Here is an 11,665-nt window from a genome sequence, read left to right as displayed (position 1 = left end):
CTTTTGTCCATCCCCCGGTGGGATGGAGGTCGCTGCCCAGGGCCCCCCGGGCCCTGGTGGGGAGGAGGCCCCACTGGCCCCCGGATGGGGGATGACCCCCGTGGGGAGCACGGGGAAGACACACAGCCCCTTTTCCGGGGTGCCCCCCCCACCACCCGAGTCTCATAGGATGACACCAAGGACTTCACAGAGACCCCTGGCTGGGACATTCCTGAGGTAAGGATCAGAAGTATCCACTCCCAATCAAAGGGCTACGTCAGAGGGAATGCCTGGGGGGCTCAGAGCCCCCCTGGGCAGAGTCGCCTTCTGTGGATACCAGGCGGGCAGAGAGGAGTGCTGGCCTGAGAGATATACACCCTGCCCTCCCCCTCAGGGCAAGGCGCAGCTGCTATTGGTTCCTCGGGGACACGGGGACCCCCTCCCCTGGCTCCACAGTGGGCGGGAATTCCCAGACACACACGGTCTGTCCCTTCTCAGCCTGGCACCGCGCCCAGGCTGGAGGGGAAGGGGAGGTGAAGTCAGCTGTAAGCCTGGGCAGCAGGGGCCTGGGGCGGGGCTTGAAGGTGAGCGCCTAGGGGGCCTGTCCCCCACCTACACCTTCCTTTCTGTCCTGTCTGCATTAACCACAGCCCCCCTCAGCGAAAGGGAACAGACGACAGGGGTGGGGATGCATTCATGAGCACACCCCACCAAATCCAAAATGTATACATCCCAGGCGGTTCTTGCAACCCGGGACAGAGGGCCCCCCACTTCCTTCAGTGAAGGAAAGAATTAGGGGCGGCTTCCACAGCAATAGAAACACACACCTCCCCCCACCCCCACGCTAGGAAGCCTGTAAATGAAAGGCAGCCTGGACAGGATCTGAGACTTGGATGTGGAGGTCTTGGGATGGGTCAGGGCTTAAGAAAAGGGAAAAAACGAAATGAAAGGGTGAGGTTGGGCACGGGACACGGGACAGCAGGGCAGCCAGTCGTTAGGCCTGGCTGCAGTTTGTTCAGTGGCCACCAGAGGGCAACTCATGCCTGGCTCAACCGCCCCAGGGCTCAGGCTCCTGACTGGCACCAGGACAGGGCGCTCAAGCCCCTCTGGTCACCAGGACTTACTAGGGTCCCCTTGCCCTGCTCCAGCCTCCAATGTCTCCTCTTTGGCCCCCAGAGAGGGGGAAGTCAGGCTCTTGTCCAGTTACCTAAGCCTCCCTTCTGCCTCCCCTGGGACGCAGGAGTCTCAGCCCTGTTCCCGCCCAGAACCAGGGTGCCAGTTTGCTTCGTTGGTAGATCTCCGGCTCTCTTTAGTCCCTCCCACACTGGCGTCAGCTCCGAGCTGCTTCCCTACAGGGGGATCCATGCTAAGGGCAAGGTGACCCTTGCATGGGGCCCTGCTGTCAGAAAGGGAGCTGGGGATTTTCCACGTCCCGGCCAAGCTCTGAGGGCAGGAGGTGTTGACAGGACAGCCCGGGGTGACCGGGCTAGGAAGAGCAGAGCATTAGTGAGTAAGGGTACCACCAGGCCCCACAGACACAGAGCACACGTGATGGAAGGGGGGACGGCAAGGGGCTCTGGGCAAAGGCTCTTGCCACTGATCCTGACACCCGAGTCCCACTCCCAGATGGTGGAAAACAAGAACAGACTTCCCCAGGTTGTCCGCTGATCTCCACGAGCCTGCCACGTTGCACTTGGACACCCAGGAGTATGCAAGCATACATACTCACAAGTGTGCACTTGGGAGAGAGCACTCTCACACACACACACATGCACTCACACACACACGCACACACGCACACACACGCACACACGGAAAGAGAGAGAGACAGAGAGGGAGAGAGAGACACAGAGAGACAGAGAGAGAGGGAGGGAGAGAGAGAGGGAGGAGGCGGGAGTCCCAACTAGCCAGTCAAGTCTGTCTTCAAGCCGCTTCAGTCAGTACCTGGGAGGAGAGTCGGCTCCGGAATTAAACACCCAACCCCCTTCTTCCAATACAGAGATCCAAAGACGGACAGATGAACCAGAATAGAAGTGTCAGCCCTGCTTGGCGGACGCTCAGGCAGAGATGCCAAATTAAATCTTCCACCCTTGCCAGAAATAAAAGAATAATACAACAGCCACCATTTGTTGGCTGATTGATGGCTATCTTATGTTTGTCTGGCTCAGGACTTTGTGAAAGTGCTCCTCTATGCCGTCCTCGCCCTAACAGCTGGGAGGGATGAGGGCTCTGGCGAGGGGCTGGGAAGCGCTACTCTGGACTTCCTGGACAAGGCTGGGAGCAGGAAGGGAAAGTCCCACAAGCCCCTACATAGCTTTGAGTGAATGAGAATAAAATAGCCTTTTCCCAAGACGTTTACTGCCACATGGGCCAGGCCATAACTTCAAGAGGAAATGGCGCCCCCTGGGGGCTGCCCGGTGCACTACGTAACTGAAGACAGCCAGCTTACAGGACCCTCGGGAAGAGGGCATCTCTTGAGGCTGGTCTTTGCCTCCGAAGGTCAAGTGAGAACCAGAGGGTGACATGTCTGTCAAGAGTTGGGGACGTTCTGATCCTGGGTATACTGGTTGGCTTAGCTCCCCACATACGTTCTGGGAGCATTCAGAGGCTGGGCCCGAAGCCAAGTAAGTGGTACCCAGCCACCCTGTCTACACTCTCTCCCAGATATGGCGATGTGGTGTCTCTGGGGGTAGGCAGGGCAGGTCTGGGCCAGGGAGGGGGAGGGGCTGGCTCCCTGGCCCGTCCAAGCTGCCTGTCTTAGCCAAAGGGCCTCCGGAGGACCACCACCACCTCCTGTTCCTCCAGCGGAAGAGACCCAGGCTCACTGACTGACTGCCACCTTGAACAGCCTTGTAAAACCCTGTTCTCTCCAGTCACATTACTCCTCATCTGGAAAGTGAGGAATTGTGGGATTGCGTTTACAGTTCATGAGGTAAGCATGTGGCGGGTCATCCAGATGGCTGGATGGGGAGGTAAAGGCGTTCGTTCCCACAGAGCATAATGGCCGAGTTGGACCATCAGGACCTAGGGGGTGGAAGGAGAAAACAGACTCCCACAAACTGTTCTCTGACCTTTGACCTCCACCTCCACAGTGGGGGCACACACATGCTAACATGTATGTACACATACACATTCACAAATAAATACATGAAAAAGATCCCCAGGACTCAAGTTACAAAAACAACAACAAAAACCAGGGGTAGTGGCACATGGTTATAATCTCAACTTTGGGGGGACACAGGCCAAGGAGAAACCACACGCACACATGCATGCATGCATACACACACACACACACACTCACATGCACGCAAATGAACGCACGAATGTACACATACGGAAGAGTAGCACTGGGGGGCCTGGGGGGGCACGCCTGTCATCTCAGCTGCTCAGGAGGCTGAGGTAAGAGGACGACGGAAGGTTCAAGGCCTGCCTCGGCAACTTAGGAGACCCTGTCTAAAAATAAGAAGCAAAAACTCAAGAAAAGGGGTACTGTGGGGCTTTGGCGTGTAGCTTAGTGGTAGTCTATGAGGTCCTCAATCTCCAGAACCACAAACACTAAAAACAAAGCAAAAGAAGAAACAAACAAAAGACAAGCACTGGACCCAAAGGAAAACAGACAACACAGCGGTGTGTTTTTTCTGCCTCAAGTCTCTGGGCTTCATCTCCTATACAGCCTTGAACACTAGCCTCTCCCGCCCTGTATGGGATCACTGATCTTCCGACCAGAAGCAGTCTGAATTCGCCAGCACCCTATATTCCCATCCCAAACACGGCGAAGGCACCCCCAGCTCACCTTGGTACCCTGGTACTTAGCACAACCCATTTCCCCTCTCAGAAGGGAAATCTCACGCCACAAGGAACCCTGGTCTCCTTCTAGCTCCAGGAGACCCACCAGACACGTGAGGTGGGGTCTCCCCGCCCCATTCCTAGGGGGTAAAGGATGGCCTGGCCCAACCCAAACCCGCTGGCCCAGCAGGGTGAGGCATGAGGGGCTGGGTTGGGCCAAAGCCCCAGAGCCTTCAAGGCTGGAAGACTAATATGGAGGCCGGGAGCAACCGGTCAGACTAGGGCGTGCAGAGGGGGTGGGACAGAGAGGGAGGAGGGGACCAGTCAAGAGAACGGTGCTACGGAGGCAGCTAGAACCCTTTATGAGAGAAAGCTGGAGGCTGGAAAAGGGGTAGAGGGACATGGAACCTTTTTTGCCAGGGGACTTCCCAAATGGGGGGAAGGGGGCGAGGCTGAGAATAGCATCAGATGGGGGCAGGTGACTCTCTGGCCCTGGCTGACCTCACACCTCACACATTCCTGAGAGCCAGCTGGAAGGCAGTAGAGAAGCCACCCTGCCCTGCCCGGCTTAGCACCGGCCCGTGTCCTCGGGTTCACGTATTCCAGGCCACCCCCTTTCTCCTTTCCCTTAAGGTCCCAACTCTCACTAAGCCTCGGGACTCTTTCCTTTTGTGGGCCTGGGTCTGGTTCCAGAGCGTGCGTGCGTGCGTGGGTGGTAGCCCCCGAGAAGGAAAGATCTGCGCCTGCAGTAGGTCTCCCGGAGACACCCCACTCAGTACCACTCATTTCCTTTCCAACAGGAAGTCCCTCCCTGCAAGGGCTTCCAACAGGAAGTGCCACCTCTCCCTCCATAGAACTGGAGGCCTGCTAGCTCTTCTCCCCAGCTCCTGGCCAGCATTTCTATGACTATTTAAAGCAAAAGTCTGCCACCAGATGAGGCATTCACCCCCGTTCCAAAGGCCAGCACAGCTGTCCTTCTCCGTGCTGCCCCTTCGCCCGGGGCATCGCTGGGGGCCTTGGTCCCCGCGCCCCTCCTAGGCCTGTTGGTCACACCCTCCCAGGGGAACGAACCGTAAATGAATTCCTTCTTCCTCCCCACCCCTCTTTCTTTCCTTTTCTTGGGCATGGTTTCACACATCCTAGCCTGGACCCTAGAGTTGTTATGTAGTTGAGTATGACCCTGAGGCTCTGATGTTCCTGCCTGCACCCCTACCCCAGGGTTGGGATTGTAAAACATGCCCTACCAACCTGGGCCAGCTCCCTACCAACTAAGCTACATTCCCAGACCCCAACACACAATCTGTTGTTGTTCTGCTTTGTTTAGGCAGGGTGACACTCTGTAGTTTAAGTTGCACTGGAATTCGCTAAGTAGCCCAGGCTGATTTGTTTTGATTTGGGGTTTTTTTCTATTTGTTGAGACAGATTTTTCTGTGTAGCCCTGGCTATCCTAGAACTCACTCTGTAGACCAAGCCGGCCTCAAACTCAGAGATTCACTCCCCGCAATCATTGCAATTAAAGGCTTGCACTACCACACTCCTGTCCAAGCTGTTTTTAAACCCACGACGGTCCTCCTGCCTCAGCTTCCCCAGTGCTGGGATTACAGGCCTGAGTTACCATACCACACTTAGCTCTTCCCACCAATTCTTGAGACAGCGTCTCCCTATACAGCCCAGGTTGGCCTTGAACTTTAAATCCTACCCCCACCTTCTGAATTTCAGACCACAAGTGTGTACCAAGCCACACGGGTCAGGCAATCCTTGCTTGGTACTAGATATTTCTGGGCCCTAAAGTAGTCTGAGTGAATTATAAGGATGTCGTGTTACAGTCCTGGAGGATCCTAAACCATCCTTTTCCCAGGGGGTTTATGCGGCATGGGGGATTGAACCCGAGGCCTTGTGCATGGGAACCAAGCACTCTCCCTGGTGAGCCACATCCCCAGCTGTCTTCCCCTGCCCCCCCCACTTTCTATTTTTTTGTTGTTGTTGTTTTGTGAGACAGGATCTCATTATGTGGCCCTGGCTGTCCTAGAACTCACTCTGTAGACCAGGCTGGCCTTGAAGTCACAGATCTGCCTGCCTCTGCTAGGACTAAAGGCGTGCGCCCTCACCGCCTGGCCCGTTTTCTATTCGATTGCTAAGGCTGGCAAGTGACCTCTAGATCTGCAAGAGCTCTGAAATGGACAACAATGACTCCCTTCTAACTCCGAAAGTCTGACTTAACAGTCCTGAGGCAAGGAGTCCCACCCAGCTCCCCCACAGAAAGGGAGTGGGTCCTAAGCGAACCTCACCCAGTGATCACACCCCTGCTAGGTCTGTTTACAAAGTCCCTTTTCCAAATTCATCTGAGGACAGGGACACATAGCAGGCAGAGCTGTGCAGGTGTGACACTGGGTATCACCGCCATGTCTTCCACAACCCGGTAAGAGCCCACCTACCTATCGTCGTCACTGTCCAGGTGACCACTGATGGCCAACATGGAACGAGCCAGGCTGAGACTCTGGGCTGCGGCAGCTCCAAAGGGGTCTGGAGACGCGTGGACCAGGCTGGCATCGAAGTAGAGGGCTGGGGAGTTGGGGCGAGAGTCGATGGGAGCCACCTGGAGGCAGAGGAGAGGGAACCATCGTCACGCGGGGTGAAGGCTGCGGACACAGCTCAGCTGGCAGACTGCCTGCCTGGTGCACAGTGGGCTTCACCCCCCAGCTCTGGAATAGAAAGGGATGTAATTGGGGGGAAGGGGAGACGCGGATGTAACTGGGGGGGAGCCCGCCACCTTACAATTTCCCCTTTGTAGCTGCCTCCCCTTCCCACCTCTCCCCTCCTCCAGACTGGAAACAACAGGCCGGTACTGGGGAAGTTTCGGCAAGGCAGGGGTATCAAAAAAGGACGCTCATTCTTAACCGTGACTGCCGTTTCTGAAATAAGATCTCCTATAGCACAGGCTGGCCTCAAACTAACTAGGTGAGGGTGACTCTGAACTACCTGCCGATTGGCCTCCCTGCCTCCGTCTCCCCAAGGCTGGAGCTCCAGGCCGTCCCACCACAGTCAGCTTGCAAAGCTCTGCGCATGCTTAGACAAGCCCTGCACTAACTAACTCAGCTGCATCCTCAGAGCCCCTCCCCCCACCTTCTTTTTTGTGGCAGGATCTCACTTTGTAGCCCAAGCTGACCCAGAACTTGCTATGTAGGCCATGCTGGCCTTGAACTTGCCATCCTCCTGCTTCTACCATCCCCAGTCGCAAGCCTTCTTAAAGCCACTCAAATGTCCCTGAAGACACGCTTCCTCACGGCTCGCTCCTCCACTGGACGGTTTCTTTTTTTTTTTTTTTTTATAGCATCTAGTACCGATTTGAAAATTAAAAGTATTTGTTGTGTCTCCCCTGCTGCAAGGTGAGTGTGTTCTGTGGCTCTCTGCAGAATGAATGAGTCCTCAGAAACCGCTTCTCCTCATCCCTACCCTGGAGGTGGCCTCTCCTCTCAAACTTCTAGGAGTATGGATGAAATTCAAAGATTCTCTACTCTGCCTTTCTGGGGAGGTGGGGGGAGCTTTGTGAAAACGGGAGGGGGAAGGTGGGGCAGGGGAGGAGCTATATTACCCAGCAAGCGGCAGCTGGGGGCAGCTGTAGGAGGGTGGAGGTGACAGGAACCTCTGTGAGCCCCTGAGAGGCTCCGCCTCAGGAGAGCCCACAGAGTAGAGGCAGTCAGAGGGATGGGCAGAGCAGGGGAAGGGGACACAGCCACCACCCACCCTCGTCCTCCTCAGCCTCCCTCAGCCTTTCTGAGACCATGGGGCTGAATGAGAGTCAGCCTCTGAGGCAGAGAAAGAGCGACAGTTACAAGCACACAGGAAATGATCAGGGCAGATTGGGAGGGAGGAAGGAAGGGGGGTTGGGGACACCGTGGGGAGAGAGGCAGGGTCTACAAACCTAAGGGAGGCTCGGGCATGCTTAAAAGTAAAGAGGGCCACCAGGACAGCTGAGGGAGATGGGGGGCTTGCTGCCAAGTTGGACAACCTGAGTTTGATCTCACTCGGCCAGACCTACATGGTGGAAGGACTGACCTGACTCCCCAATTGTCCTCTGACCTCCACAAGCACACCAGGGCATGCGTGTGCCCACACACGCTCACACATAAACAAAAAATTAAATAAATAAATGTAACAAAAGTAGGGCAAAGAGCCACTGACAAACTTGCCCTAGGTGAGTCTAGGGACAAAGACCAGGCAATGGCAGTTTATCCAGGAGACAAATAAATAAATAAGTGACTTCAAAATATAGGCAGTTTAGCTCATGGAATGGTAAGCTGGAGGCCAGGAGAGGGTTGGAGAGCTGGTCCTAACCAGTTCTAACAGGGCTCAGGCTCAAGATATTTTTACACTGTGGTTTGCGCCCATGGCCAGGAAGGGACAGAGAGCCTTCATCCTCACACCCCTGCCTCCTCCTGGCAGCCAAGGTGTTATTTTCTCCACAGCAGAAACATCCAACTCTCCCATTCCTAAGCACTAACCCAACCTCCTACAAACACACACACACACACACACACACACACACACACACACACACACACACACACACACACAGGAGCCAGGCATCCTGCCCCCAGCCCAGACTTGCAGGCAGCTTCCTCTTTTGGAGACAGGAAGCAGAAACAGGATTTAACCCCTTCCCTCCTGCCTCCCCACCTCCCACCGGTTGCTGAGGTCACTCCATCTGTCACTCCTGAAGAAGTGGGTACAGGGTACCCAGGTGACTAGGGGCGGTGTGTGCCTCCAGCCCCAATCCCTGAGAAACTGCTTGGCAGAAAGTGGGCGGGGCTGCTGGGAAGAATGAAGACCCTAAGGAGTGCCTGCCTACCTTTTATGGCAGCCCCAAAACTCTGCCAGCTCCTCCCCCAGGCCCAGCCAGAGCCAGAGGAGGTAAAGGCTGAAGCCCACAGGCCACATATGCCACAGGCTTTATGAAAACAGTCAAGGCCGAGGGCAACAATTTAAAGTCCAGAGAGAGACAGAGACAGAGAGAGGAAGGGAAGAGGAAGGAAGGAGGGAGGGAGGGAGACGCGCAAAACATATTAGGTAGGCTGGGAAAGAAAAGGTTTTCAGAGTCCAAACTGCTGAAAGGAAAAAGGGACTTTATGCAGTAGGTGACAGAGGGGAGGGCAGGTCTCAGCCCCACCCCCTTCCCGGGGTCGCTCACCTTCCCTGTGTCGTCTGGACCGACTAACTCCATCCTCAGACGAACTGGGCCGTCTCTTCTCCGCGACAGTGGAGGGGTGCCGGCTGCTGAACTCCCAGACCCCGCGTCCACCCGCAGAGAGGGCAGGGGCTGGGCGCTATCTCCAGTCCCAGGCCCCGGGGGGCGTTGCTGGGGTGGAGAGGCTGACAGCGGGGCTGTCTCCACCTTGGCCTTACCAGGCCCTGCCAGCTGGCCCAACCCCCCTGTGAAGGAGCGGGCCTGTGGTCCAGGGGAAGTGGGGGGCGGGCGGAGCCAAGAGGTGGGGCCCTGAGACAGGCCTGGCGGTGGGTTTGGGGGGCTTATGCCCAAGCTGGCCAGCTCCAACCTAGAATCCAAGGATCTGCCTCCGGTGCCTCCTGAGGCCCCTCGAATTCCCTCCAGAAGCCGGCCGAAGCTTGGGGGCTCCAGGTCTCTCTCGTAAACATCCACGCACGTCCACCGACCTCGACGATAAGGCTCTCCCAAGCCCTGGGGCAGCTTCACCACCCGGAAACGGGAGGCAGGGGCTCCAGGTGGCGGGGAGCCGTTCCGGGGGGGTGCCCCTGCCCCCTGAGTCAGGGTTGGGTTCCCCATTGGGGAGGCGGGGCGGGGGTCCAACGGGAGCCGGTGAGGCAGGGGGATCCGAAGCCCCTGGGCTTCCTGGGCCCTCATAGTCCGTGGTGACGCTGGTGATCTGAAAACTACTTTTCTTCTTACCACCACTCATGGTCCCTGGGGCTCCCGGACTAGGCTCGGGTGGGGGAGGGGCTGGGCTCCTGAAGAGGGGCTCAGGCACCTCTGGAACAAGGGGGCCACATGGCAGGGACATCGGGGCCCCTGGGGACGTCTGGGTCCGACATGGCAGGAGGGCCTAGTGGGAACTGGGGTGCCTGGTTAGTGCCTGGAGTCCAGGGGAGGGGAGGTGGCGGGGCGGGGGCTGGGGTAGGGGTGTGGGGGGGCAGGGGCAGGTTTTTCCTGCTGCTGTCGCTGCCTTAAGCCCAGAGCTGAGCTTGCAAACTGGAAAAAAAAAAAAAAAAAAAAAAGAGGAGACAGAGAGTAAGAGAGAGAGCGTGTGTGTACGTGAGCGAAAAGCAGGGGGCCAAACCACCACCTCCTGGGCTTCCTCTCGGGGGAGCCGACCGGGGGTGGGGAGGAAAAAAGAAAGACCCAGAGGGGAGAAGAGATGACAGGCCAGGGCAGACGGGACCGAGTCCCGAGCCGGGACCCAAAAGTTCTTGCTTGAAACCCAGAGTCGTCCCTAACACGGGTCTCCAAGGCCAGGGGCAAAGGGGAGAACCGGCTGCCCGCCCCGTGGAAGGGCTCGGCCGGGCCTGGCGCCCACCCCACCCCCATCCCGCTCGCCCATCGCTGGAGAGGCTCTGCCCGCCAAGCCGGGCGCCCCGCCCAGCACGGGAGTCCTACCTACCTCACGGGCCTCGGCCGCCGAGCCGAGCCGGGGACAGGAGCTGGGGGCCGAAGATGTCTTTTCTTCCGAGGGCCTCTCGGGGCCCTGGGCAACGCCGGCCGCGGCAGCCGGCGATCAAGGGCCACCTAGCGCTCCCGGGCGCCCGCGCCTCGCTCCGCGCCGCATCTCCGTGCAAAGTTTGCAGCCGACACCGAGGAGAGAGCGGCGCTCCCCCGGCGGAGCTCCGGCGCCGCCCGCCGCACGGGCTCGGAGCGCTCGCTCGGCGGGACTCGGCGGGCGCTGCGGGAGGGGGCGGCGCAGCCCCCGCTGGCTCCGGGTCCCCTCGGGTGGCTCTCGCCCGGCTCCTCCCACGTGGCCCCACTGGATGGAAGTCTGGGCTCCTGGGCTCCGCTCGCCTCGATCTCGGTCCCGGCCCCTCTCTCTCTCCGCTCTCTCTCTCTCTCTCTCTCTCTCTCTCTCTCTCTCTCTCTCTCTCTCGGGGCTGTTGACAACCCCCACACCAGGAAGTCCTGCCTTCTCGGGCCTGCTCACTGCTCCTCTCCTCCTCCTCCCCTCTTCCTCCCCCCTCCTCCCTCCCGAGGCTGCCAGCCAGCTGGCCCCGAGCCAGGCCTGCCGCAGCCGCAGCCTACAGTTGCCGCCGCCGCCGCCGCTGCTGCCGCTGCCGTCGCTGCCGCCGCCGCCGCCGCCGCCGCTTTAACCCTACACCTGCCAGGACCCGGCCTGCTCTTCCTCGGCAGGAGGGGCGTGGAGGGCGGAGCAGCAGAGGAGGAGCCTGCGGGGGGTGGGTCCAGGGATTGCCTTACTTGTGGGCTTCTGCTGCTGCCCTTGGTCTGCAGGCTCGCCAAGGGAGTCGCCGGGGACGTGCCGGACATGTTCTGGGTACCTGGCAGCCCGTAAACTTTACCTAGTAAATGCTACCAAAGTGGCTGTGATTTCTCACAGCGTCTCTGCTCTTCACTGAAACTTCACGAGGAAACACACACACACGCATCTCCCCACTCTTTTTCCAAAAGAGGGTGGGTGGTCATGAAAATTTTCAGACATGCCCCCCAAAGTAGAGGAACCAGGATAATAAACGCCCACGCGCTCCCTCCTGGACCTGTGACAATTATCAGTCTGCCGAACCGTGTCTCATTCCTCCAATATCTTTTTCTCGGATTTTGCTGCAGTGTTTTAATTTTTGCGCGCGTGCGTGCATTTGGAAATCAACTGGTAGGGATCAGTTCTCCCACCATGTAGGTCCCAGGACGGAAGAGTACCAGCCATCT

General features: G+C 58.0%; 1 protein-coding gene across 1 annotated transcript in view; it reads right to left on the bottom strand.

The window, feature by feature from the left end:
• Positions 1-10,537, bottom strand: part of Tsc22d4 (TSC22 domain family member 4) — an 11,641-nt gene extending 1,104 nt beyond the window's left edge. The window contains 4 exon segments of the mRNA XM_005080430.4: positions 6,201-6,361; positions 8,954-9,526; positions 9,528-9,988; positions 10,398-10,537. Coding sequence (XP_005080487.2) covers positions 6,201-6,361; positions 8,954-9,526; positions 9,528-9,800 — 1,007 coding nt within the window. The 5' untranslated portion in view covers positions 9,801-9,988; positions 10,398-10,537.
• Positions 10,538-11,665: the final 1,128 nt, after the last annotated feature.

Source organism: Mesocricetus auratus, unplaced genomic scaffold (assembly GCF_017639785.1).
Source record: "Mesocricetus auratus isolate SY011 unplaced genomic scaffold, BCM_Maur_2.0 Super-Scaffold_100025, whole genome shotgun sequence".
NCBI classification, from domain to species: Eukaryota; Metazoa; Chordata; class Mammalia; order Rodentia; family Cricetidae; genus Mesocricetus; species Mesocricetus auratus.
This window is presented reverse-complemented; position numbering and strand designations above follow the sequence as displayed.